General features: G+C 39.7%; 3 protein-coding genes across 16 annotated transcripts in view; 1 reads left to right on the top strand and 2 right to left on the bottom strand.

Annotated features, from left to right (window-relative positions):
• Positions 1-4,105, bottom strand: part of ctnnd1 (catenin (cadherin-associated protein), delta 1) — a 30,479-nt gene extending 26,374 nt beyond the window's left edge. For 5 of the 11 annotated variants that reach the window (XM_058639842.1, XM_058639839.1, XM_058639841.1 and 2 more), the window contains exon 1: positions 2,003-2,288. The gene's annotated coding sequence lies outside the window, so the exon portion shown is untranslated. The other 6 variants (XM_058639844.1, XM_058639838.1, XM_058639837.1 and 3 more) reach the window with 5 other exon arrangements.
• Positions 4,106-6,854: 2,749 nt separating this feature from the next.
• LOC131467205 (uncharacterized) lies at positions 6,855-21,853 on the bottom strand. 4 transcript variants are annotated; one of them, XM_058640979.1, is made up of 8 exons: positions 21,523-21,853; positions 16,163-16,494; positions 16,006-16,070; positions 15,718-15,875; positions 14,200-14,715; positions 11,644-13,136; positions 10,170-10,835; positions 6,855-7,134 (listed from the first exon to the last, which is right to left on the bottom strand). In XM_058640979.1, the coding sequence occupies exons 1-8, from the start codon at positions 21,761-21,763 to the stop codon at positions 7,009-7,011; spliced, it is 3,597 nt and encodes a 1,198-aa protein (XP_058496962.1). In that variant the 5' UTR covers positions 21,764-21,853; the 3' UTR covers positions 6,855-7,008. The 4 variants fall into 4 exon arrangements, with proteins under 4 accessions (XP_058496962.1, XP_058496961.1, XP_058496960.1 ...); XM_058640978.1 differs by lacking the exon at positions 21,523-21,853 and adding an exon at positions 18,299-18,591 and having other exon boundaries at positions 11,644-13,133; XM_058640977.1 differs by lacking the exon at positions 21,523-21,853 and adding an exon at positions 18,299-18,591.
• A 2,030-nt stretch (positions 21,854-23,883) lies between these two features.
• Positions 23,884-26,230, top strand: LOC131467519 (protein Daple-like). The gene has a single exon (XM_058641481.1). The coding sequence runs from the start codon at positions 23,884-23,886 to the stop codon at positions 26,080-26,082; it is 2,199 nt and encodes a 732-aa protein (XP_058497464.1). The 3' UTR covers positions 26,083-26,230.
• The last annotated feature ends 1,122 nt before the right edge of the window (positions 26,231-27,352 follow it).

Raw genomic sequence — 27,352 nt, forward strand, 5'->3', positions numbered from 1 at the left:
AAGACTTCAGCCCCCACAAGAAAACAGCTAGGAACAAATTCTGGGCTGAAAAAAATAAATGTCCAACATTTTTTTTAAACGTTCCTCCTTTTCAGCTCTTACAGAGGGGACATTTCTGAGCAAAGAGCTTGTCCAAACTTGCTCTCAAACTCTACCATCTTTGTTCCAGCAGGTCAAAGCAGGCATGCCTGAAGGGTTTTTTTTAACAGAGCAATATGCCATGCATGTCCACACTGTACTGAAACTCACCAACCAGCTGACTAGATCAACACAAATCAACAAATCACAGTTATGCCAGACAAGTTGCCAAACATGTCTGTGTGTCTGTGCTTGTGCAATGACTCGTACAGTAACAAACAGAAACTGCGGATAACAATCACCAACTGAAAGCAGCAGGTTTCCTCCGGGAGTGAATGACCCGCAGAGATTGATTCAGCAAAGTTCCTCTGAGTAACAGTGCACAACTGGACAACTGTAAATTGAGATGTGTGTCTGTGTTGCAAGACAAGGGAACAAATAACGAAGCAACAAACAGGCCAGCCACCTTACCACACCCACACATCCAGACCCACACAACAGGTTCTTGCTTTTGTCCCTCGCTGCTGCTGCTCCACCACCACAAATCCTGTCTCCCTCCTCTACCTGGCAGACCACATCAAAGGGCTGAAACATTAAACTGTGCATTCTCACATTAGACACACACAAAAAGCAACACAAAACTGGAGAAAAGATACTCCGAATGCAAACCTCCATCAAGGTCACTCAGTAATAATACAATTCAAATCAAAAAGTGTGATTGAAAAAGGAATCACATAATTTTTAAATAAGCATTTCACATTACAGATTTCAAAGCAAGACATTTTTTTAACAGCTGTTTGGTATGAAATTTGAAAACTCTCCTGTCTTTCAAAGTTAACAGTTGTTTTGAAAAACATCCTGAATGCAGAGGAGTCGGAAAGTTGCTGAATTTTAAGAGCCTCTAACTTCAAATAACAGGTGTATAGATGTGATTTCTTTACCAAATATACATCTATGAAATTACCAGTTTTGGGGCTGATGATGATTCGGTGAATGGGCCGGTTTTCTCTGATTTTGGAGCTTCTGAAATGTGAATATTTTGTGGTTTCTTTATAAAAAAGGAATAGAAAGAAATAGCCTGCTTATATACACTCGTGAGGATACAATGACCTGGATGACAGAGAACAAACACGTAATAACATGCACAAGTTTACTCTTGTCACGAATTATATCGTGAACTGGGTCGTAGTGATCTGTGGGTTTTTTAAAGTGGGTCCACACATGAAAACATTCGGGAAGCACTGACCTACATCTGCACAAAATGGAATTAAAAATCCAACTCTAATTTTTCTCTTTTGCACTGCAGCTCGGTGGAGGTAATTATGAACCTTGCGAACCATATACAGACATCGTCCGGCACCGCTGACCGCAGAGAGGGGGCGTTACAGATACAGCACATAATAGAGCATTGATAAGTAATCCGAAACTGGACTTTGACCACCAGTTTACGATTTGTGGGACGGCGGAGTGGCCGGTCACTTCCGTGTTCTCTCACCTGCCCTGAAACCAGCAAGTCGTGGAAACATAACTGACATCAAAATCCAGCTATAAAGCCTCACATTTATAGTGTTTCGCCTCCCAGACACAATCAAACCACACTATTCGTACAACAACGCGACACCTTTGCTAGCTAATGTTATGTTAGAAGCGAACACGACTCGCCATATTAACCTATTTAAATCGGCGTGTTCAAGTTCCGTTAAACTTTTCGCAAAGTCCCACACGACTTATTCGTCCAGCCAGCGAACGCAGTGAGTGCCCCGACGCTGGCGACATTAGCTGGTGCTACGGTGACTACTAGCATGCTAACGAAGCGATACAACAGTTGAGTTTACACAAAAAAACAAAAAACCGTCCATCTTCCCAACTAAACCCGTCCCACCCGCTGCACCCGAGCACAACACACAAAGAGACGTGTCATTACCGGTTCTGGAGACAACGGTTAGGCTTGTTTTTCAAAGTCCATAAGTGTTAAAGTGAGCTGGGTTAAGGCCTAGCCTAGCTGACCTCCGCTGCTACTCCTGCCGCCGCCGCTGCTGCCGCTGACACAGTCCAAACCTCGACCCGCAGGCTCGGGTGGAGAACCGAGTTGAGTTGAGACAATAACAACAAACACAAAAACTCGGCGTGGTCCAAGCACAGACGCGTGAGAGGGAACAACAGTGTCCACCGCTGGGAGTCAGTGCTCACAATGAAGACGGAGAGAAAACACCCACCTATGCAATTTCCTCTGCTCCGTGCCTCGGCTTGTTGTTCACTTGTCTCTGCTCTTCCTCTCCGCTGGGGGGAAAAGGTGGGGGCGAGAGCGGAGGGTAGGGAGGAGGGCAGTCAGTCTACGCTACATTATAATAATTAAAATATATATTATTATAATGATTATAACATAGATCTAATTGAGAAATTCACTTGCTAAAGCAGCAACAAATGTGACAAACAAGTGACAACACAAAACAGGAGTAGGAATAATATAGGCAATATTACATACATATAAAACGGAATTTGTGTTAGGGCTGCAACAATTATTCGATCAATCGATTATAATACTTATATACTATGTTGATTATCGATTAATCGGTTTGAGAGTTGTTTTTTTTAATAATCAAAACCACGTTCTTTGATGTATTAGCAACAAACAAATCATTAAAATTTAATATATTAAAACTGGTTTGTGGACAAAACAAGACATTTGTGAATATGATAATTTCCAGGTTTGGTAACGATCAACATTTTTCAACATTATCTGACATTTTGTGACCAAACATGCGATTAATCGCGAAAGTTGCAGCCCTAGTAATAATAATAACAACAATAATAATAATGATCGAAAAATGTTGATTAATGTTTACCAAACCTGGAAATTATGATGTTGTCAAATGCCCTGTTTTGTCCAAAATCCATAATTATTCCTTTTTGATTATTTCCTTTGTTATATGGAGCTCTTTGTTATAAGAACTCGTTTTAGTTTATATATATACGTATATAATATAAATGTGTAAATATATATATACGTCAAACAACAACAAAATGAGAAATTGATTATCAAACTAGTTGACAGTTCATTTTGTAATTAACCGTTGCAGCCACAATAATAAGTGATGCACTTTGGAATAAACACATTAATCGACCTAAAAGGCTGCCCCTGTAATCTGCATTGTGTGTCTGAATTGCACTTAAATATTTTAAATAAATGCAAATAATGTCTACACAATGTTAACATAACCTTTTTAAACAAATGTGTGAAATACTGTAAAAAGAAAATACTGATTATTATGCAATTGATTTGTGATTATTTTTTTAAAAATGACAGTGGTCCAGTTCATTGGTCTGACTGTACTTCAACTATTACTATTACTACTAATAATGATGATAACAATAATAGTAATAATAAGTCTGATAAAATGAATGTCTCCTAGGTTATTACATATTATTAAATATCTGTTCATTTATGGTTGGTAACAGGGCCAACATATTTTAATTTCCAGTTTTACTTCAGTGTCCTGCTCTGTGTAATAATAATCTGGGCGTGGACCTCTGAAGTTTTGCTGTACTTTCGAGGGCCTCAAACCTGAGGTTTGGGAAGTTTTGCTACAAACGTACTGCCCTCTTCTGGTCATTATGTGGAACTGCTGTTTGAGAGCACACCGTGTGGTGAGATCATGTACTAGTCACAATCAAGTCTTTCACAATTCAAAAGTGAAAGGGAGCAGGACATTCACAGCAGATATGACACAAAAAATGACTCACCAAAATGTGTATGTAACAGGACGCAAGTCCAAAACATATGGAGCAGGTCTGCAGGTGCTTGGCTGCAGTGGTTTCAGTCATGGTATCCAGAATATAAAGTTCTGTAGTATGACTGACCAGAGAAGATGGCAGTTGGATGGAAAAATTCTTCTCCTGATAATAATTTCCAGCAGGCCATACAGTGAGGTAAAGTCAGTAAAGTCAGTAAATAGTGGCTCAAGTTTCAAAACAGTAAATGTTCTTTAATTTTAACAACCTCATCAATGATCCAAACTGATCCTTCACAGTTCAACACTTCTTCATGGTCCAAAGTTCTCCCTCTCATCCTCACTCTCCTTATCTTTGTCCTCATGGCCCCTGATCAAATCGTAGGAGAACTTAAACTGCAACAAAGAACTTAGAACTCCAACTTTGAACTGCAGTAAAGAACTTTGAACTCAACAAAGAACTTTGAACTGTAATAAAGAGCTTTGAACTGCAGATGATCAGACCGAGGACAGGAACTGTGTTGAAGAACTTGGAACTGTGGACAGAAAAGGATTGTCCTGTGGAGGGCACCATTGCACCTCTGGGTGTACAGCCTGCAGGACTTAATGAGAAGAAAAGATGAGATGAATCATGATAAGGAATTTTTGAACTGTGATTAAAAAGTTTGATATTAAAACCACAACAAACCAGACAAAGGCAATACTAATATTGCAACACTGTGGACAGAAGACAGCTGTGGCAATGTTGCGTTCATTATGGAGGTCAATTGTTGGGAAACTCCAAAGGAGAAGAAGAAGATCTCAGGGACAAGAAACTGAGCTGACAGGAGATCAGTTGGACTGGAAGATGATCTGCTGTCCGATTTGTCTCAAGCTACTGAAGAATCCGGTGACTATTCCATGTGGACACAGCTTCTGTATGACGTGTATTAAAATCAGCTGGGACTTACAGGAGAAGAGGAAGATCTACAGCTGTCCTCTGTGTAGACACACCTTAAGACGAAGGCCTAAACTGATGAAAACCATAATGTTAGCAGCTTTGGTGGAGAAAAGTGCAGCTTTGGTAAAGAGTGAAGATGACACTCCAAGCTGCTGCTCCTGCTGATGCTCCCGCTGCTGCTATGCTAGACCTGAAGATGTGGCCTGTGATGTCTGCACTGGGAGGTAAACTCAAAAGCTCTCAAGACTTGTTTCAATTGTGTGGCTTCTGTTTGTGAGCAACAGCTTCATTATGAATCATCTCCATATATGAAAGCGCCAGCTGGTGGACCCCTCCAAGAACATCTAGTCTTGTCACAATGAAGTAATGAAGATGTCCTGCTGCACTGATCAGCTGTTTATCTGTTATCTCTGCTCTGTGGATGAACATAAAGGCCATGACATCATCTCAGCTGCCGCAGAAATGATGGGGAGGCAGAGAAAGCGTGAGAAATCCAGCATTTTCTGGAGAAAAGATGCTCTTAATGTGACTCACATTCAAAGTCAAAGAGCAGTTTCTACACAACTGCTCCTTAACAAAGAATCACCAGACCTTTCTTTCAGCTACTCTCCCTCTTTCTTCCTTGCATATATCTGGGCTTGGAACCAGCATCTGAATGTGGCCCCCAGGGTTGGGGTCAATGTAGAGTGTCCAATTAACATGGGATTTGATAGCTTGCTCAGCTTGCCCAATTATTGTTTTTATCAAATGACAAATAAAATTCTCTGATGTCATGAAGTAAAATGTCATCCATCTTTGTTACTAAAGATACCATATTAAATATTTTTATTGACAAGCAAGAAACAGAGACAAAATAAAATAAGACCAGACTTAATAGGCCTGGGTATCACTGCTGATGTCCAGAATCAAATCAATAACGATTCACAAGGTCCCAATTAAATTAGATTTCTTAACTCATATTGATTCATTTAGAAATATTTAAATTACCATACAAATATTGTTTGGCTCTGAAAGATAATTCAGTTTTAATCTCTTTAACCTGTTGCATCATTACAAAAATTATTTACATATATTTACATTTACATTAATGCACTTTTAATGTAATATGACCATGCTGGTCGTTCTGTGTTTAGTTTGCATGTTCTCCCCATGTGCACATGGGTTCCCCTTGGGTTTGACTTCCTCACAGAGCCTGAAAACATATTATAGTGCAGTAGTTTTTTAACTATACTTTTTATACCAAGTACCACCTGAGAAAATATCGAGCTCTCGAAGTAACACCATTATCATGTTAAACGTTAAAATACAGTGGTGTAAATAAGCCAAGCAAAGTCATCTACAGACTTTTCACAGGAGGCAGATTTATTCCCAATAAAATAATTTGCTCTCTCATCCTCCTCTTCCTCACACATACTTCACACGCTGGTATGGTGCAATCAGATTAAGATGGAGTGAGAGATATGGTGTCTTATCTCTTCCTTGCAAAAATAAAGATGAGCCGTAGTAAGCGTTATTTTTGCTCTTTACTGTCGCTTTTTGCATCATTTCACACAAAAAGAGTGAAAACTGTAACAAAATGAAATGCTTTGCTTGTAAATATTCTTCTTAACATCCACTTAATGAGTGCAGCGTTTACAGTGTGGATGGCTTGGATGTACAAAGCATACAACAGATCAGCCTACTTTTTTTTCTTTGTTTGTGCAATTAAAAACTTACAAAATGTAAAATATTGAACAGACTAGCGTATGTTGTGTTTTATAACCATTTCTGAACTTAAATGATCAGTTCACTGCGTGTAAGTTTACATAAATGCAACCAGAGCATATATTATGTTCTATGTTTTCTCACAAAATCAGTAAATGAACTGTTCAGATAGTAATATTGTACGTTTTTACTTAAAAACATAAGCAAGAGGTACATTTACATTACTGTGAGTGAATGAAAGAAGAAAAGCACAACATCAAACAAAATGCTTCATTCATTCAACAGTGCAACAGAAACTAAATGTATAGTTTATGGAAGTATATGGAAACTTTGTAAAAGCTTCCATATACATTTAACTATTTGCTTTCTGAAATAGAACAAACCTACAATGACAAGAGGTAAACAAGTTTATTCATTATTATTATTTTTTACTTTAACTACATCTCTTGTGATTCACCATTAAAGGTCCAGTGTCTAAAATGTTGTGGCATCTGGTGATGAAGCTTCAGACTGCAACCAACTGATTACTTCCTTCTGCCTCAGCCTCCTCTTCCTTCAGGTGATGTTAAAATATAAAAGGCCAGTGTTTGGTTTGTCCCTTCTGAGCTGCTGTGAAAACACACTGGTGCCACCTGGTGGGCTCTGCAGAAGAGGACATGGTCCAGAAGTAGAAGAATCATTCTAAACCAACACAAACACAACCACTCTTAGTTTCAGATGATGACACAACAGAAAAAACATACTCCTGAATATTACATTTAATTTCTGCGTATAGATCCCTCTAAATCCTACAGACCAGACCTTTAAAACTTAAATTCCTTCTAGAACATAAAGAAAACACAAGTTAATAAAAAAGTGAACTAATATTTAGTCTTTGGTATTGTCTTTCACAACATACAGATTCATGATACAGAATATACTGTCGTCAAAATGCTTAAGCCATATGGTGCAAGTCATACATATACTATATATACTAGTGTACATACTAATACTACAGTGGTATTTGACTGTCTACACACAATGCAAGTCATTCTCTAGTGTATACACTGATTTCAATTTGACATAAAAAATGGGGATACTTTTGAAGGTAATGTCTGATAGCATTTCAACAAGGTAAGGCACTAGATGCTACACAACAAAGTTAAAGGTCCAGTGTGTAAGAATAAGTGGCATCTCATGGTGCTTTTCCATCATACTGTGTCAGACGGAGTCTGTAGTCCGATCACGCAGGAACCAATCTTTTCAATTAACTGAGTCTAATGATTCAGTACACCGAAAACAACTGCTTTGCCTGTCACTAGTTTGTTTTGCATATAAAAAACAAGGCAGTTTAGTGCAGCCGTGCTTTGACGACCCTGCCCACGATGAGGAGGAACTATGACGTCATGGAAAACGACGTGCTTGATACCAAACTGAGTAGAGCTGAGTCCAGTAGTGTCGAGAAGGGATAGAACTGTGTAATGGAAAAGGACCATTATTGTAAAAAATCAGAAAGCTTGTTTTTATTATTGAAAAAAACCTCTAAAACAGAATAATCGATGATCGAAATAGTTGATGATTGATTTAGTTAATCATCAGCTCACTATTAATCATCAATTAATTACATAATTGTTGCAGCCCTCATAATATTACTGTAACAAGTATTTTCGGGCTGCTGTTGAAATGCATGTTCTTACTGAAGGTGAAAGAAAATATAGATAAAATAAAATATCTCAATATTCCATGGTGTATAATCTTTTTTTAATTTTCTTAATTTTAAGTGCTATATTGATTAGAGGTCAGCCAATATGGGTTCTTCTATAGACGATACTGATTTTTAGAAATAAGGGCAGCTGTTGGCTGATAAGTAATGCCAATAAATGTTTGGCCCATAAATTTAGCCGTTTTTCTTTTTTTCCTCCATCTGATATATTAAATATGAAATATGTTTTCATATTTAATGTGTGACCTCAATAACCAGTTATTGAAAAATACTCATGGTCTGTCCAATCTACATTTTATGTCTGCACTGCAGTATTTTCAATAAAAATAACGCATAAACTGAATATGAAACATGTACGGTCATCAAAAGTAAAAAAAACCAAACAAAAAAAAACCATTTGGATAAAAAAAATAATGTTTTTGTGACTTGGCAACATTTAAAATAAAGATTCTGAGAACAACAAAAGCACAGTTTGTAATAATATCGATCATTCAAAACTGTGACTGTGAGAGTGAATGGTTGTTTGTCTCTACGTCCAGGGTGTACCATGCCTTTTGCCCTATGTCAGAAGATGATTGAATGAATGAATGAATGAATGAATAAATCAATGAAATATCAACACAATTAATTAATAGGTCTACCACTAGTATCAGTATGGAAATATTCTTGACATTGGTTTTCTGACAGTAGTTTTGTGTTGTATTTAACTTCAACTCCTCTCATTAGACAAAGACAACTGTATGTAGTCTATGCATATAATATGTATTTGTCTAAACCATAATAATGGTGGAGGGGGTGCTATTTATCTCCTTGCTTATAGTATCCAAATACATCACAATATCACCTCCATACATCTTGCCAATACACAGCTCTAATTCTAATGCTACAAAAACAATTTTCACAAATACAAACATGGTATGTGCAAATTCTGCAAATAAATCCTCCATAATATTACACACTAGACCTTTAAATGCAAATCAGTAGTAGAGTAGTCTACCACATACACACTACATGAAGTGAATTTTCTTTTTGTCTGTCCTCTTAAGTTCCCGGGAAATAAAAACAAAACAAAATGGTAAAATCATTCTGACGTGTACATCATAGACTGAATTAAAGAGAATGAATGAAAAAATGTCATGGTCAAACTTCCATAATGTGCTATTTACTTCAAGCTGTCAATTGAGTTATTTTTTCCAGGGCGCTAACTTTGAGATGAGAACTGTGGTTTATGGAAGTAATCAAATGTATATGTAGAGGAGGTAAAGTGTTACAGCCCCGTCTCAACCAAGCGGGACAGTTTGTTACGTAATGCAATTATTATTACGTTTTTATTGTCAAACGTTGGGAAGGCTACCAAAATAACCAATCCATACCGTCCCAGCCTTCTGTTGTGGTACCAAGCACAGTAGTCCGGGTGTTTAAGGGTGGAGCTCAAGGAGTGTTTTTCCTTGCAGCCTTCTCAAAGTTTGTCTTCTTGCAATAAACAGACACATGCCAAGAAGAAAGAACCCGAAATGCTCCAGAGTTAGCCTCTGTTTAATGCATTGTGTTCTTCTAAGTGGAACTGATTGGCTACAATGTGTCGCTCTAGTATGACACCACTCTGTTTACATACTGTAGCAGATAGTAGCAGAGGCTGACCAATATGGGGTTTTCTATCTTTTCTATAACTGTGTAATAATGTAAAGTAATTCCTTAACTTCAGTAACCAGTTATTGAACAACACTAATGGTCTGCCTCTCCAATCTACATGTTATGTCTGCACTGAAATTATATTCAGTACTTTCAATAAAAAAAAAAAAAAAAAGAAATATATGAACTAACATCTACAACTGGGCGAAAACATTAAGTTTTGGTGACTCAGCAACATTAAACAAGACATGAAAAATTGTCATTTGTAATAATTGGTCACTGAACCTCTTGATTGAAAGGAGGCTTCACATATAGTTTGTAATGCAATGAGTTAAAATCAGAGCATGTGAAAATGGTGTGTGTGTGTGTGTGTTCATGGGACCTTTTCATTCCCACTGTTCTTGTCATCATTCCTTGCTGCCGGCTGCCCAGCCTCATAAGCGGGCACGTGGTTGTGGTGTAGAAACAGGATTGTGTCCAAACTCTCAGGCGAAATGTTTGCCCTCTTCCTGTATGAGGCTCCTGCTCCGTCCTGCACAAAGTCCTTCACGGCATTTCCTGCCACGGCGGGAGCGGCCAGGTAAGTCCGTGCCACAATGGCCAAGAGTGGGAACTGCACCGCCTTTGTCCTCCACCACTGCAGGGGCTCCACACCCAGTGAGGCCCCCTTGTCGGCCCTGAAGACGGACATCTCCATGTCTATAGACTCCTCCACAGAACTCTGCCTGCTCCGAGGGGCAGAGCAGAACAGATCTCCCAGCAGGAACTCCATTCCAGAGAGTCCACCCTGAGAGGTCGGGTCAGGTGATTCGTTCTCATCAGTGTCGCCTACGTCACTCTCTTCGTCTTCGTCATCAATCTCTCTGAAGTTGATTGGACGAGACTCTCTGAGACGTTTGCTCCTCCGCAGGATGTCACTCTCAGACTCCGGAGACTCAGGGGAGGGGCTTCTCTTAATGTGGCTCTTCCCTTGGCTCCTCCTCTTCCTGTCCTCCTTCACGATCCTGACGGCCTCTTTCTTCAGCCAGTCAAATGTGGTGGTCTGCTCCTAGTTAAACAATAACCACAAACGGATTTAATTTGTGTTCAGGAATATTCCTCACTTAGCCAACATGTAATGTTTGTTCTTCACCTTAATTGCAAAAAATTTACACTTCCTAAAAAATACTATTTATAGTCTTTCAAACCTAATAATTAAAAATTCATATAGTCTTTTGCATGTTAACCCTTTAAATGCCAGTTTTCAAACACAATTTAACATTGATTGATTACCAACAACACTTACTAATTTCAAACACCTCAAGTGCCATAAAAGTTCCATCCCTATAAACTGTGAACAACAGTTATTTGGCACCTTAAATTAATGAAATGTTCATCATTATTCCTGATCATGAACAAGAACAAAGTGTGTTTTCAACAAGTGTTTTCTTCCACTGGCCATGTATAGTAAAATATGACCACCTGCTGGATTACCAGGATAATTACATTTTAGGAAACGGGTCAAAATGATGATGAATGGTAAAAAAAAAATTATATATATATATACATATGTATATATATGTATATATATATATATATATATATATACATATGGAGAAAGAGAGAGAGAGAGAGATAGAGAGATTTGAGGCCAGAATCTCAGAATGATTTTGTATTGGTCTGACATGTATGCTCATCTGTAACGACTTGTGGCACTTAAATATTACATATACTGTATATATTATCATGAAAAGGAACAAAATTACTAAACTTTCAAGGCAATCCACAAACAAATATAGCTGCAAGCTTGTCTAAAGAGTGATACCATGAACTCTTACTCACTAATCAGTTCCTTTGATTCAAACAATATTACTCACCTTCTCCTCCATGAACCCCAGCCCATGGAACTGTGGGTCAAGGGAACAAGCCACACACAGCACCCTATTCACAACAGGGTTGTCATAACAACTCGCCAAGCTCCGCCTCATCGTCTTCTTCACCTCCTTCAAGATGGACGACGAATCACCCGGCCGGGACACGAGGTGGCGGGAGAGCAGGCCGATGAGAATGGGTTTGATGAGGGACAGACGGGGGAAGACCTCTTTGGCGAGGGTTCGACAAGCCACGTCCAGAGGCCTGAGGACCAAACACAGCTCCTCAAGAACCTTCCATTCAGAACGCATTGTCACATTTGCTGAGGATGTGTTGGAGGTGGAGTTTGCGTGGCAGCTACCAGAAGAGCTGGTTTCTGAAGCAGTGTCTCCTTTCATTAAGTTCTCCCCTGTGATATCTTTTATTAGATCACAGAAAAGGCTTTTGTGCTTGACCAACATGCTCAGTAGAGGGTAGAGCTTATTCCACGTTGGCCGACTATGAGCCCACGACTTCAGCTCTGCGTGTTCTTCTCTTGTCAGTGTCTGCAACAGACTCTGAACGTGATATTGATATGAGCCCCTGTTCTGAGCACACGACAGGAACAAAGTTGAAAGAATACTCTGAAATTGGCAGAGTGTCTTGGAGATGACAGGATGTGACATCACTTCCTCAATGCACTCCTGCACTGCACTGAAGAAACACGGAACAAACGGTAGTCCCTCACTGAAAAGGCTGTACTCGGAGCCACATGGTTCCTCCGGTGACACCGAGTCTTCCCTCTCAAGAAACGTAGTGGAGTTTGGGTGAGGGACACTTCCTGCAGCTTCTCTACCTTTCTCCGTCTTTATTGTTCCCAACCTGATTTTGTTCCTTCCTTCTCCTCCTATGAGGATTAAGTGAGACTGGGAGATTCCCCACTCCAGTGCCATGATTTTCACCTGGGCCTCCACTGCTTGAAGGGTGTAGTCTTTCATCCCGCTCTCCAACAGTCTTTGGGTTGATAGGGCCACATTCTTTGAATTAAAATTTGAGTCTATCCAGTGTGCCCACAGGGTGAGGTACTTCTCGGTGTCTCCCTGCCAGTCATGGGACCAAATATCTATACTTAAAGTGACATGATGAGGAACTTCCCTACGATGGCTGGGAGGCCGCCCACGTCTCCTGGGCTCACACTCGATGGGAGCAGTGTAGTCAGACATCTCCGCGTCATCTCCACTTACTAGTTTCCTCAGCATCTGAGCGAGGCTCGCCTTGCCCTTGGTGTGGTGGTCTTTCAGGAGGTTCTCCAGCTGGCGAGGTGACGGCAGCTCCTTGCAGGAGGGCAAGATGGTGTGGATCAGCTGTCTGAAGCCTTCCCCTTCCACCAGAGCAGCAGGCTGGAGATCCATGATGAGAAAGTTGGCGATGGCATCAGTCACCTGAGATGACAAAAGCTGGGGGAGTGTGCTGACCAGGCCGCTGCTGAACACCGTTGGCTGGAAGCGTTGTGGACCTGCTAAAGCACAACAGAGAATGTTGTATTTTCATACATGTGACTCTATGAGCAGCAGTGTTGGTCAGTTTGTAGGTTCACTGACCCGTTGCCTCAATAGTTTGGTAGAAACTGAAATATCTGTGTCAACAATGACATTATGTACAGTACACTGACAACAGAAGCAGCAATTTTAATATCATTGTACTCCATGCACTAATATTTTGGATTTTCAATTGAAGCTGTAGTGTGTAACTTTTAAATATATATCAATTTCAGAATCACATCCATGCCAAATGACTTCAGATGACTCTCGATGTTTCTCACGATAGCAGCACCTAGGCTGAAGAGAGCGTCAGTGATGAGACATTTACATCGGCTCGTTTGTAGCGACTAGGACGTTTTTGACCATAAAAACAACTTCATGTTTGTAAGTACACCTCCATATCTCACATATAAGTGAGATAGGACCAGGCTACGGCCGCTTTAAGAACAATCGATAACATTGGAGGCGTACAATTCCGATGGAATCGGTCAGTTGGAACGATTCTCATCCCTACCTCTGACTGTACTGTAGGGTTGCACTGTGTGGTCATATTAAATAGAAAGTGCATTCATGTTCATATTTTTAATGATGCACCAGGTTAGAGAGATCCAAATTTTATACAATTGGCAGAATTTGTTCAGTAAAATTCTCTTTCCCAACCAAACAAAATGAAATATCGGTCGATGAATCAATACTGAATCAAATCTAATCACAATCTTGTGAATTATATTTGAAACAATTTAGGAAATCAGCAGTGACACCCAGCCCATGACATATTATGTCCAGACGCTGGCAGTTTTTTCGGTAATTACTCAAGTCCTCATGAGGGTGCTACACATTCCACACTGGAACTTTATGGGTCATGACTTTATAGGACCATCATGAAATCTGATACAGGAGTTCATGGCACCCATAAAATTAATCCTGACCACTGTGGTGATCTCATGTTTTGTTTTCTAGCATCATCGGCAGTCATGTAACAATCGTGAAATCTACTTTTTGTTAACTTTGCTTGATGAAAGCGTTGACAGTATTTCTTACCCATTATTGGAGGAACTCTCTCCTTGACACCCTCACGTAGTCTGATGTGGTGCTTGGACATCAGGTGGTTTTGCAGATCCAATCCTCCTCCAGCACAGCCCACATGGTCTCCACACAGCTTACACACTGCTGTGCCCCGGTCCAGAGGGCGACCCGTTGGGTCTGGCTCAAACCCAAAAAAGTACCACGGGCTGTTCTGCGTGGCATTCGGGTTAGTCAGCAGTTTCTCAGTTCCAGGCATAAAGTCGTACTTTTCCATCACATGACAGCTAGGGGATGGGAAAGAGACAATGGGAGCGGAGGCAAAGGCAGACCCAGAAAGCCCTCCTGGCTCAGAAGCTGCATCTGGGTTTGACACTGTTGTTACGTCACTAATTACAGGCATTGGGCTCTGTGATTGGCTTTGATCTGACCAGAGGGAAGTGCTGCTGGGCTCTGGGAGGGTGACCAGCTGGATGTCCTGCAGGAGGCGCAGAGCTGCTTCCTTCTCTCCAATTTCACATTTCACACTGTCGCCTGTTTTTCCCCAACAAAAACAAATACACAGTGTTGGCAAGTTAAATCTTCATTTTCTGAATAACAGTTACTGTGTGTTGACGTGAAAATGTCTATCATATGAAACGTGCCTCAGGAATATTTTTGTGCAATTCATATCTGTCGCACAAGTGAAGCGATTTCCAGAGGGAGAAGACAGGAGGACCATTAACCATGCCTGAAATTACTCAGATTGTATATAATAGTAGTAGAAGTGTTGCCAACAGGTACTACTACTACTAGAAGGAGAACTTTGCACTAGATGTGATAAATCACAATATCTGTCTAACTGAAGAAATCAAAATGTCTTTCAAAAGTTGCTGGATTATTCTATTTATTCACAACACAGAGAACAAAGTGCATAAAGTCTATGTATTGAACGTGGATGAAGTATCTCTTAATGTAGCTTTCGCCACCATTATCCCACTGAAACTCCTTCAGCCAGGTAACTTCCACCCAAGTTTCCCTCATTCATTTAAGCAGTGCCACTATGAGGAGACATGAGGTAGTGATGCGTGGCAAGTGAAACTGGCAGGGACTGTTTACATTAATTTTCTTAATTCATGAATTAAAATATCGATATTTGCCCTGGCCTATCGATTATCGTATTGCACAAGGAAGGACAGCAATATATCACCAAGATATTTTGACCCACCCCTACTTTGGACTGTGTTGAAGAACTTTGAACTGTGATAGAAGAGGAAGCTACGGGTTATTTGAAACAACACCATGACATCAGTATTTGTGAAATCTCAAAGCTGATTGATCATCACAACATCACAAGTCTGTCGTGAGTTGAAATATTCCAGCTCACGCAACTGACATGACTAACTGTTTGACGTAAAAACGCGTCTACCAGGTCGCAACTATTTTGCTACCTAACAAGAGTTTTTAAATTGCGTTTGGTGTAAACAAGAGTTAAAATAAGAATCTCTTTGACAACTAAAAGTGTAAGTTTCAGTGAAAAACACTACAGTCACTCACCTAAGCCCAGGCCCAGCAGGGAGGCGTAGTCCTTGCCAATCCAGACCCTGAGCTCTGCTCCCTCTGTGATGGGCTTGGAAACCCTGTAGTAGATGTGACGATAAAACTGGAAGACAAACAGATTGTGTTCCTCCTCACTGCTCGTGTATCTTATATACCTAAAACACAGAGTAAACACATAAAAACAGTCACTGAGGCAAATAAATCTGCAATTTATTATGAGAAATATGAATGTAACTGAATGCCAAGCAACAGAACAAAGACAATAAGCAACAGGGAGAAAGGAACCTCATCCAGTTGGACTTGTTTTCATCAGAAGCATCGACGTAGATGAAAGAAGCATCATCTCTAATCTGGAAATTGGAGAAATGCGCATGCTAACTATACTTGTGACCAATACTCAAACAACAAATTACATCACGACTGTTTAACTTGTGTAACTCACAGCCCAGGCATATTTGAGATTGGCCGGCATTTGTCCTCTACAGGTTTCTCCGACATATGGCCCAAACATGACGCCTAGTTGAAGGTGACACTTGGCATACACTTTCATCTCTCCCAACTGCTCCACGCCAGAAGATCCAGCAACAGATATCCCTGACCCAAAGTCCTCACACAGGAGCAGGCAGGAAGGCAGGGACAGCACCGCTCGAGTGGGGCCGCCGTGGAGCCACGGCTCCCCGGGTGGCAGCACTGCATCTGGGACATAGTTCTGATTCAAAGCATTCTGCATAAAGGGAACGTCCTCAAAGAATTCTTCATGGTTGAGATCCAAACCTAGAAAACAAAACCATAATTAGTCAAATATGGAACTAAAGTGGGATGTTGCTGTTCCCTATTATTTTATGGAGAACATTAAATCAGTGTTACACACTTTACAACAGGTTTTTTTTTTTTAAACCTCAAAGGCATGATGTTCTCAAATGTCTTCTTTTGCCCACAAACCAAAAATGATTTAGTTTTAATGATTTCTTTGTTATGTGGAGCAAAAAACCCACAAAAGATTCAAAAACCCTACTTTTTCTCAATTATTAAAAAAAACATTCATACTGATTAATTATCAAAATAGTTAACGATTAATTTAGTAGTCAAAAAATGTTTATTAAATTGTTGTTGATAATTGTTGATACACAGTATGTACAACATTACATACTGTGTATCACATCGTAATAAATACACAAAACACATTAGTTATTGATAGAAAAGAAAGATATTATATTTGTGACTAGTTAAGTATTTTCCTTGATATTTCTTTGGTGTTCAGTTTACATTTATCACAACACTTATAAATAATCCACTGCAGGAGTGGTGCAGTATGCTTGAGTGAACTTTTATTCAGGCTGTCCTAAATAAATTGGTATAAAATAAACAAAGACATGATAAGTTTCTGGGGGTTTTAATGTCGTTGATTAGGGTTGGCACCTCGACCTGCTTATTGAAAACTAGGTCGAGACCATGCATAGGGTCAATTCTACTGCTCAAAAAAAGAAAACACCTGGTCATTTAGCAGTTTCATGTGATAAACCAGATGTATCAAACTTAAGGTCCATGGGCCACGTGTGGCACCCAAATCGATTACATGTGGCACACCACATAATACATAATAATGATAGAATATAGACAGACTATAATACTAAACATATTTACAAGCAATATTTTTAACATTAAAGATAATACATTTGGTTGTAATTATCACATTATTAAATATATTACATCCAACATTAAATGATATATAAGCTTGTTTAGTGTTGTAGTTGCAGTTGTCCATTTTATTATTCACTTAATTATAGATTTATTTCTGTCAGTTTTTGACATCAATAGATGTTTTTATTGTGACATATACATCATTCCACATCAAAGCAAACACTGTGAATTATCATCATAATAAATATATTTATTATTGCCGACCTGCTACAGAACAGTAGTTTCTTTTCCCCCTCTGGACCAGACTAGACACAGAATTTGACAGTCCTGGTATGAACACTTGTTCACTTGAACTTCAACTGAACTTCTTTCTTGCACAAACTTCAAGTACTTTCAATCCCCAGGTCTACTCTGATCTTGAACGTGAATATTTCGGCTTTCTTTGTCCCCTATAACAAAGAAGTCATTAAAACTGAATTATTTTGGTCTGTAGACAAAACAAGAGCATCAGCACATCATGATTTCCAGGTTTGGTAAACAACATTTTTCAACATTTCCTGACATTATACAGTTACATCATTTCAGGACCAAACTGAGACAGAATAATCAACAAACAAATCAAAGTTATGTGCTGCAGCTTTAATATAACAAATAACTTAGGAACTACTGTATCCCACCAGAGCTTCTCAGACACTGACCGAAATATATCTTTTTTAATAAGAAAAGGAAGCTAAGAATTTTCGCATTTCTTTTGTAAAAACAGATGGACAGTTAGAATATGACAATGTTGGGTGTTTTCAGGTAGAGATATCTCACAGCTTCAGCTCGACTCAAGTTTTCGCTGACACTTTTGGCAAATAAACGAGAAACTGTGACGTTTAACAGTGTCTTAGTTAGATTAGATCGTAGTTACACGCTTAACCAAGACGAGAGTTACCTTTAGAGTTTGTATGAGCATCCGGGCTGTGACGTTGCACCGAGTGTAGAGCAGCAGCAGCTGCGGCGCACACGTTAGCTCCGCTAAAACAGTCAAGCACGCTGCTCTGCCTCACGTTTATAAAGTGTCGCAGCTGTACGTGTTTAATGAGGTTACTCGTGTTACCTCCTTTGTTCGAAATTATCTTTCTACATATGTTACAAGACGCCGTGTCTCCTGTTAGTCGAGTGTAGTGAGCCCAGGCTTTTGAGCGCTTTGCCCTCTGCTGCGCCATAATGACTGAAAGTAAACAAGACGTCAAACGTTAACACTCGTCTGACGTCAGAGGTATCGTCATCATTAGGGGACGTTTGAGATATTATAAATGGCTACTTTTATCGTCGTAATTATGAGGACTGACTGTTCAAAAAACAACTATCTAATTGCTGCATGAGCTGCTTGATCAATTTGTAATTAAAAGTGTTGGCAGATGAGTGTGTGCATCAGTGAATAACAGACATTATAGACTTTAAACATTCAAAGTCTTCTTTATTTCAGAACATTTTCACATTTCATACAAAATAATAAGCATAACAATGTTAAATGTGTCAATCTTACAGATAAAATCTGTAAAAGCCTTTCCTCTGGTTGTCTGTGATTTTCCTGTTCATTGAGGGTTTATTCCACCCTACACTACTAAAACAATTATTATTAAAATTGTTAATGAAGTAATGCTGTATTGGGGCTAGTGGGGATGGTGGCGTGAAAGAATTGCCGGTCATTATAAATTCAGTGACAGCCCTACCCCAAGGTTGAGCCAAGTCAGTTCTACAACAGTTGCCCATTTTGGACCAATGGACACATTAAACATCTTTTGAGATTTGATGCTAACTGAAGGCTACAGAGGTACAGCTATACCAATAACTGATGTTACATTTTACAAACTGCACCTTTAATTCACGGGTTCCTTGCCTGCATGAAATTACATCCATACATGGTGAAAGTAACGAAAACAAGATGCAACAATAACAGTCATGTCATTCAAGCACTTAATAATCCACAGTAACGTGGATAAGAGGCTGCAGCAAACTAACGATTTAAACATTAAAAATAATCAATGAAGAGTGACCAGTGGAGCTAACGTCATCCATGTTTCGGTCTGTGACTGCAGCACCTTTTCCCCCGGTACTCACGTCAATATCAATGCGGCAGAGCTTACAAAAGGCATGGTATTCCAGCTGGTGCTGTTCTGAACACCTTGAAGGAGCTATTTCTCTTCAGCATAGGGAAACCATTTTCCCAACATTAAACACTGTTGCATTCATTACTTGCCAAGAAGTGATTTGAGGTGTTTGAACACAGCGCACCATTCTGCTTCATTTGTGGTGTATTTCTGTGGCAGCACTACAAGCGCCACATACAGGCCTGGAATATACTGTATACTATTTTCAGGTATAGTCGTTTTGTCTTTAAGCGATGGCATGCTTATGAACGGAAAAAGAAAAACATTGCATAGATTAAGTTCTGTTTCTGTGTGGATAAGGCATTATTCTAAGGCTATAAAAAATATTTTAAGTTATTACACACTTATATTTATATTACAAATATTTATATTAATATTTATTATTAAAATGTAATATTTATATTACATTTATATTGGGTGGTATCTTCTACAAGTAAAGCCTCCTACATGTGACAAATTGGACCTTTATTCTGATCACCAATTCTCATGTTATGCTGTTTTATTATGTGTAAAAGTCAATGCAAAGCAATGCAATATGCCTCCTTCCCTTTCACATAAAACATAAACTGATCATTTAGGGCAGAGGTCTCAAACTTGCAGCGCCCCAGATGATGTTCTGTGGCCCTACACTTACTTTAAAGTTATAATTAAAACTGTCCTGTCAAAAACATAATAATACATTAGTTTAGATTTATTGCATTATTAAATGTACTTAATTCAACATGTGAATTTCTCTGTGAGATGAATAAAGTATCTATCTATCTATCTATCTATGTAATTACAAACTTGTCTAATGTTTTAATAACATTCGTCTGTTATTATCGATTCATTTTTTTATTCTATTTATTTCTGTTTTTGTTATTTATAGTTTAATTTTGCATCATCATCAGTATCACCATGTTCTTTTTTGTGAACTATACTTTAAAACAAACACATTTACTTTGAAATGGTGTGCAATATCATCCTGACTATTTTTGACATGACAGATTATAATTTCAATGTCAAATCACTTACTGGGCCACCTCCTGACCAGACTAGATTCATTGACCCCCAGGTCATTTTGATTTTGAGGGCTCTGATTTGGGGTCATGCTCTTTAAAAACTCAGTACTGGATACTTGAGCTCAGTTCACTGTAATCTAACAGGTGCTCAGTTTGTTTTCGTTTTTTAAATGGGTGTGCATGGTTGTTATATAGATGTAATACATGACCTTTGTCTTACACTGTTTGCATTGCACTGACTTGTCGTTTACTTTCTCGAAAGCATATCCACATCCATATTTGGTCGGTTCACGCATGGCTAATTTGGATGGAGCATCTGCTAGGGCAGAGGTGCTAAACTGGAGGCCCGCAGTATACATCCTTCCATACCAAAACAAGCGCTTTTACTTTGAAATTCAGTGAAATATCATCATAAATGTCTTTGATGGAATATTATGTTATGATTTTAAAATCATATTGGTTTTTTTTCCAGACTATACACTCATTTGCCCCCCCAAGAGATTCAAGTTTGACACCCCTGTGTTATACTGACCCCGTGCGGAAAACAGCCGAACTGAGCGGATGTGGTCGGAATATTAGCTACATGAAATAATCGATTTTTCAAATACAACGAAGCATCAATTTCTATTTATTTCACATATTCTCCCTACTGCACATTCGGGCAGCTCTACAAAATGGCGTACTCAATGCACAGCGAGAAAAGAGAGATTTTTAGAAACGATAATGTGCAACCGACGAGCGTTGTGTGTGTGTAATAAGCAAAGTGTACACATTAGCTGAGGAACATCATGAGGCCCAAGAGCTGTTTGTTTCCCCCCATTTTCTCTACTGTGACATATAACTCATCAAACCCAGATAACACACCACAGTTGCATTTAATCAGTTTATCGGGACACATGAACTGAAGTAATAACAATGGCGGTCACTGATATGACACTCTTTTTATGCACAGTTTTTCTATGCACCCTCACATGATGTCGCTGAATGTGTTGGTTGCTCACCTGGCGTTTCAAACAGAGACCCGGGGGTCGAGGAGGATGACGGCTCGAAGAAATCTGCCCGGTGTCGACGCCTCAGGTGACTTCGTAAATTCGTGGTGTTCCCACCTTTTGCGAGCACTATTTTTCGGCATAAGCGGCAAATGGCCTCCACCGAGTTCACCGGTTGACCCTTTTCGTCTGCCTTCAAGCCAAAATACAGCCACACTGTCGATTTGCTCCTCGGTTTACAAATGAGATCCATGTTTGTGTTTATGTCCGTTCCAGCTTGTTGACTGGTGGGCAGTAACTGTCCGCCGTCAGTGAGCCGACGTCCGACTGCAGTAAAGTCAACCCCCACTTTGTTTTACCATATCTTCATATACTAGGCATTACGGTAAGAGCGTGCAATTTCAAAATAAAAGCGATGGATGTGGACTTTCAAAACAAAAGCTTTCTGAAATATCATAATTAAATTATGTTCCACCTAAATAAAAGCTGTTATTTAAAGGAAACTACCCGTTTCCACAATTCTACTTCACACTGATAGTAGACCACTGCTCCTCATTCTAGGAAGGTTTCTAGTAGAGGATGGGTTAAATACAGAGAAATAATTTCCATTGTGGGACTGATAAAGGACTAATTTATTTTTTGTTTATTTAATGTCCAGTATCGTAAAACAAAATGGGGGCTGGCTGGTTTTTCTAAGTGTAGGCTGGCTTGACTGCAGTGACGTTCGCAAAAACACTGTCCAGCCCAGCTGCGACATAGATTTCAAGTCTTGGTCTATTTGCAGTGTTACAGCGGGGTTAGGGTGCTCAGAGCAAAATACTGCAAATTTTAGGCACAATACTTCTTTAAGCAAAAATGTGATACATTAAGTATTGTAATTTATTTTGGAAATAGTTTGCGGGACAGAGTATTCATATTAAACTAAATCATTAATGATATAACTGTAAAAAAAATATAGGGGTGTAGGTCTCGAAAAGTTACTTTTCGGATTTAAAGGAAATGTTTGTTGGAAATGTTGAGTATGTGTTTTATTTATTGTTTTTATTGCTCGTCTTATTTTCATTATCATGCTCGAAAAACAAAAGTAAATAATAAAAATATTAAATATTGGAAAAAAATTGATCAGTCTCATTCAAACCTGGAAATTATGATGTTTTCAAATGTCTTGTTTGGTCCATAAACCAACATGATGCAAAGACACGATAAAATATTCATATTTAAGAAGCTGAACAATCAGGAAACTTATTTTGATTCTTTAAGAAACACTAAAACGTTTATGAAAAAGCTGACGATTAATTTAGTAATAGACTAATCGAGTATTTGTTTCAGCGAAAGCCCTAAAAGCAGTCATGGGCTTTGGGAGTTTTGATTACTTTGAGGCCGTAGATCTCGGAAGTTTGGGAATATCTCAGTCTTTTTGATTTATTTAAGTTGATTCTGGTTGTGGAACAACATTAAGGTGCATGACGTTTATAAAAAAAAACTTTTTTTTTTGTTAGAAAGTCTACGAGACATACGGATTTTCTTTGTCCTTTCTGGCCACCCAAGCATTTTTGCCGTAATACCAAGAATAAACAAGCGTCGCGATTTAAGTGCGACTGTTTACAGGCTTTTGCCCCGTTTTTTACGAGCGACAGCTCACTTGAGTTGTTATTGCAGCATTTGCACAGTGGACGCAATACTGCTGCATATGTTGGGAGAACAGAAAAGACATCCGTGCAAGATTACATCGATTATTTATAAAATCAGTATCACGAACACGAACCGTCACAAAATTACGCCAGTGATAAAAACCGTACACAAAGTCATACAATTGTGACGAACAGGGTTTTTTAACACATCTTCTAACACATTGATCAACTTTCTGTGCAGCGACGTTCATAAACATTTGGAAACACCCCCTTTCCCACTGAATCCTTTACGTGAAATCTTCAAATCTGGCACCACAGGGCTCGCGTACTCTGTGCTCCGCCCACATTTAGAGTAAATAGTCACGGACTACTCGTACGTTATTTTGCTGTGCACGCTTAAATACTGTGGAACTAACGGTGACTGTAAATGTCAGCTGAGCTGCTCAATGATTTCAAAAGGTAAGATATAATACAGACGTCACAGCGCAGTCGTTTCAGTGTTCAAGTCAGCGTTTTGTCGTTATTTAAAGTTACAGAGGCAACGGTGACTGGGTTATATCGTTAGCTTGTAAAGTTAGCCACTGCTAAATCGGCTGTGTCCTCTTCGGCTTGCCGTAGACTGCAGTCTTATTCTTTTCAATAACGAGACAACTGTTTCCATGACGACCGCAGTCACAAATGGAAACTTGCTGAACTTAAAAGTAGCAGGTGCTCTGTGCAGAGCTCCAGTTAAACAAACAAAATGACCTCTTGCCTGGTACCGGACTTCCCGGCCGTCATGGTCGCGCTGGAACATTTAAAGGAATTGGACAAGCAGCTGAAGGACGAGGGGATGCCATTCGCACCCGAAGCTAGCCTCCATCTGGCAGAGATGACAGCTGCCGTCACAGAGCTGGAGATGGACCGACGTGCTGCCCACGAGCATTTAGAAGTGGAAACCATAGAAAATAGCAAGCTAAGGCATCAAATTGACAATATACAACAACAAATGAACCAGGAAATAATTGCTGACGTAGCCGCCACTCGGGCAACTAATGCTGAGGAGATGGATCAGCTGCTGCAAGATCTAAACACAACCTGTCAGCTGCGAGATGCTGCTGTGCATAAGCAGGATGCCCTCTCAAACCAAAACAAACAGCTGTACCCTCATAGAGACCAAGTGAAGGCTGAGTACAAGGAGATCATTGCTACTCTGAATAATCAGATCTCCTTAAAATATGGCTTGCATATGCAACTTGGGGAGAAACAGGAGCAGATAGACAAGCTGAAGTCCTGCATCGCTGCTGTGGAACAGGATAAAATAGCAGTCGAACAAGACATGGTGCCGGAGAGAGAAGCTTTTATGGTGAAAAGGGACAACCTGGCCAACGAAGTGCATCGGACAGGTGAGAAAATCAAGCAGCAGAAACAATTAATGAAGAGGAGCAGGAGGACGCTGGACAGAGTTAACAAGAAGAAACAAGAAGCCTTCAACCAGTTGGGAGAGTTCACGACTAATATGACCAAGCTAGAGAGCAATTTACAAAGACTGACGTCATTGCGGTGCCAGTTTGAAAAACAGCTGGACGAGGAGATCAAAAATCATCAAGAACTGAGGCAACAGAGAGAAATGCTGAAGAAAGAGTTGTGTACGTTAAGAGAAATGTTCACTCATGCCATTCAGCATCTTAAAAAGAAAGTTGCAACAGAGGAGGATAAAATAGAGGAGGGTCAAGCTTCAAGGTTGCTCGGTCAGGACCACCTGGCTCATATCTCTGAAGCATTCAAGTGCCAGCTTGATGAAGAAAACAAAGTAAAGGCTGAGCATTTTCAGGTCTCACAGCAGCTGGAGCGGTCCAAGCTGCGGCTGGAGGAACGCATCGCCTCTGTGGTAAAACACAGCAAGGAGATTAAGGAGATGGACCAGCAGCTCAAAGAGCTCTGGGAGTTTGAGACAATCAACAAGCGTGTTTTTGAGAAGAATCAAGAGGAGCTGTCTCATAACATGAATACAGAGAAGAAGAACCTCTGCCACCTTGAGGAGGAGAAGAGCAGGCTACAGAGACTCCTGGAGAAGACAAAGAGGGTGCAGGAGGAACATGTGGTTAATTTGTCCTCCCGAATCAGCACCACCATGAGGAGATATGAGCAGCTGAGACAAGAGGAGGCCATGCTCCTTCAGCGTCGTCCCCAGAGCGTAGATGCCGACTTGCTAATGAGCCACGTGACCCAATGTGTGGAAGAAAACAGACAAATAGAGTTCCAACACCACCAGGAAATAAAACATTCTATTTCAGAGATTGAAAGCATGACAAGAAGCAATGGGGAGAGGCAGAGGGAGGTGAAGGAGAAAGAGGAGATACTGAGGGAAGTGGACGCCAAGTGGAATGAGGAGCAAAGCCGATACCAGAGATTAAAAACACTCACTGCTGAGCTGAAGCACAGGAGAGCCAAGCTGGAGCTGGCAGTTCAGGGTCTGAAGGAGAGAACCAGCTCTCTGCTCCAACCAAGAGAAGGCATGAAGGCCGAGCTGGAGAAGGTGCGAGCAAGTCACATGGGCGTGCTCGACATGCAGGCCTCAGAGCTGAGAGCTGTGGAAATTAGCATCTACGACAATCATGTGAAACTTGAGCAGGTCAGCATGGAGAACAGCCGGCTGCGTCTCTGTGTCAGACAGATGACAGAAGACTTGAGCAGAGCCAAGGCAGACAAAGTCAGATACTGGCAGGAGGTTCACCTGTACAAGCAGGACTATAAGGCCTTGTTTGAGGGTTTACTGGAAGCATGGAGAGAGGATTTATTGATAACTGAGGACTGTCAGAGAGGTGATGGTGTTCTGTTGGTGTCTTTGAGCGCTCTGTTCAGCCACCTGAAGACCAGAAGACAACAGTTAGGACATGTCAACACACTGCTACACCGACAAATGATTGATTTCAGACTGGGATACAAAACAGTTGAATGAAGTGATAGAAGTGATTCAAGTTGGAGACAGAATTGTCGATGTGAACTCATATGACTAAAATGTATAAAATTTAAGATTATTATTATATGATAAATAAGATCATATAAAGACATTTCTGTTAAATGTATATTAAGTAGAGAACACACAAGTCTCCTCTAGATGTATTCAGAGTATTGTTGTGGTACTGTTGCAGTATACTGTATATTCCAGTGTATATATATATATATAAAACACTCTTCTGTGTGTAGACATTTTTCACAGCATTTGAGAAGTGACTGCTAACATGAATAATTACTGCATTAAGTGATGGAACTGAGCCATCAGTTAAGTTTTTTTACCATGTAAAATCACCTGGTGTGTTTTTTTTGGCAATAGTCAATTATATTCTCCTCCAAAATATAAACCATGTCCTTTTTAATATTTTATATGTTGAAAGAAAGATCAGTACAGCTTCAGCATGATGGATCACTGTCACCAGAACAGAGAAATTCTTAAAGTTATAGTCTGTAATAAAGCGTTTAATCTTATACGTTGACATAATTTGTTGATAGCATCAGTGACTGAAGTTTTTGTGGTTAAAAAAAAAGGAAAAACATGTGTACAGAAATATTGTAATAAACACAACTTCAAGTGTTGTACTACACATACATATTTGAAGGATTTTCCATTTACAAATGTGTTTGTTAAAATTAAGTAGATTTTACTATGAAGACACTTTACTTTAAAGGTCTAAACATACATAAAAATATACAATTCAAAACATAAAGAGGCCTCACTTTGTTTTAAACTGCTGTCTGTGTATTTCCCCTGACCATGTTATTTTTGCTTGGGTCATCTATTTTTCTTTTCTTTACAGACCCACCACGTGAAGTTTTCTGAGAACTGTCCCTTTCCAATGTGCTGCTGCTACCAGCAGATGGCAGAATGGACCAGGTTGCCATGACCTTTCCCTGCAGTAAGAGGGTCAAACAACCACAACCCATTCTACTGTGAACAAAAACTAACCAACACATGCAAACACAGTTGTATAGTTGGTCAGCTGACAAACAAGGCAGCAGCTCGACGAGCACGGAAAACACCAGTTTTCTCCAGTTCTGAAGGTAAGATAAGCTACAGATAAACATGAAGTAAAGAGAGCTCTGAACTTTGTGCCATGTGACGGCAACAGCAAATGTAGGTTAATGGTATGACTGCATCATAGCATACATTTTAAACGTTTTTCTCCGTCAGCATGTATCTGCTTGAAGCTGTCTCATCTCAGTATTTATGT

The sequence above is a fragment of the Solea solea genome, chromosome 10, assembly GCF_958295425.1.
Source record: "Solea solea chromosome 10, fSolSol10.1, whole genome shotgun sequence".
Classification (NCBI taxonomy): Eukaryota; Metazoa; Chordata; class Actinopteri; order Pleuronectiformes; family Soleidae; genus Solea; species Solea solea.

Coding starts and splice junctions, on each gene's coding strand:
- LOC131467519 (XM_058641481.1), top strand. CDS start 23,884: ATGACCTCTTGCCTGGTACCGGACTTCCCGGCCGTCATGGTCGCGCTG.
- LOC131467205 (XM_058640977.1), bottom strand. CDS start 18,572: ATGGCGCAGCAGAGGGCAAAGCGCTCAAAAGCCTGGGCTCACTACACT. Junction 10,836..11,643: donor TGGGGTTCATGGAGGAGAAG/GTGAGTAATATT, acceptor TTGTTTAACTAG/GAGCAGACCACCACATTTGA. Junction 7,135..10,169: donor AGAACAGTGGGAATGAAAAG/GTCCCATGAACA, acceptor GTGTTGGTTTAG/AATGATTCTTCTACTTCTGG.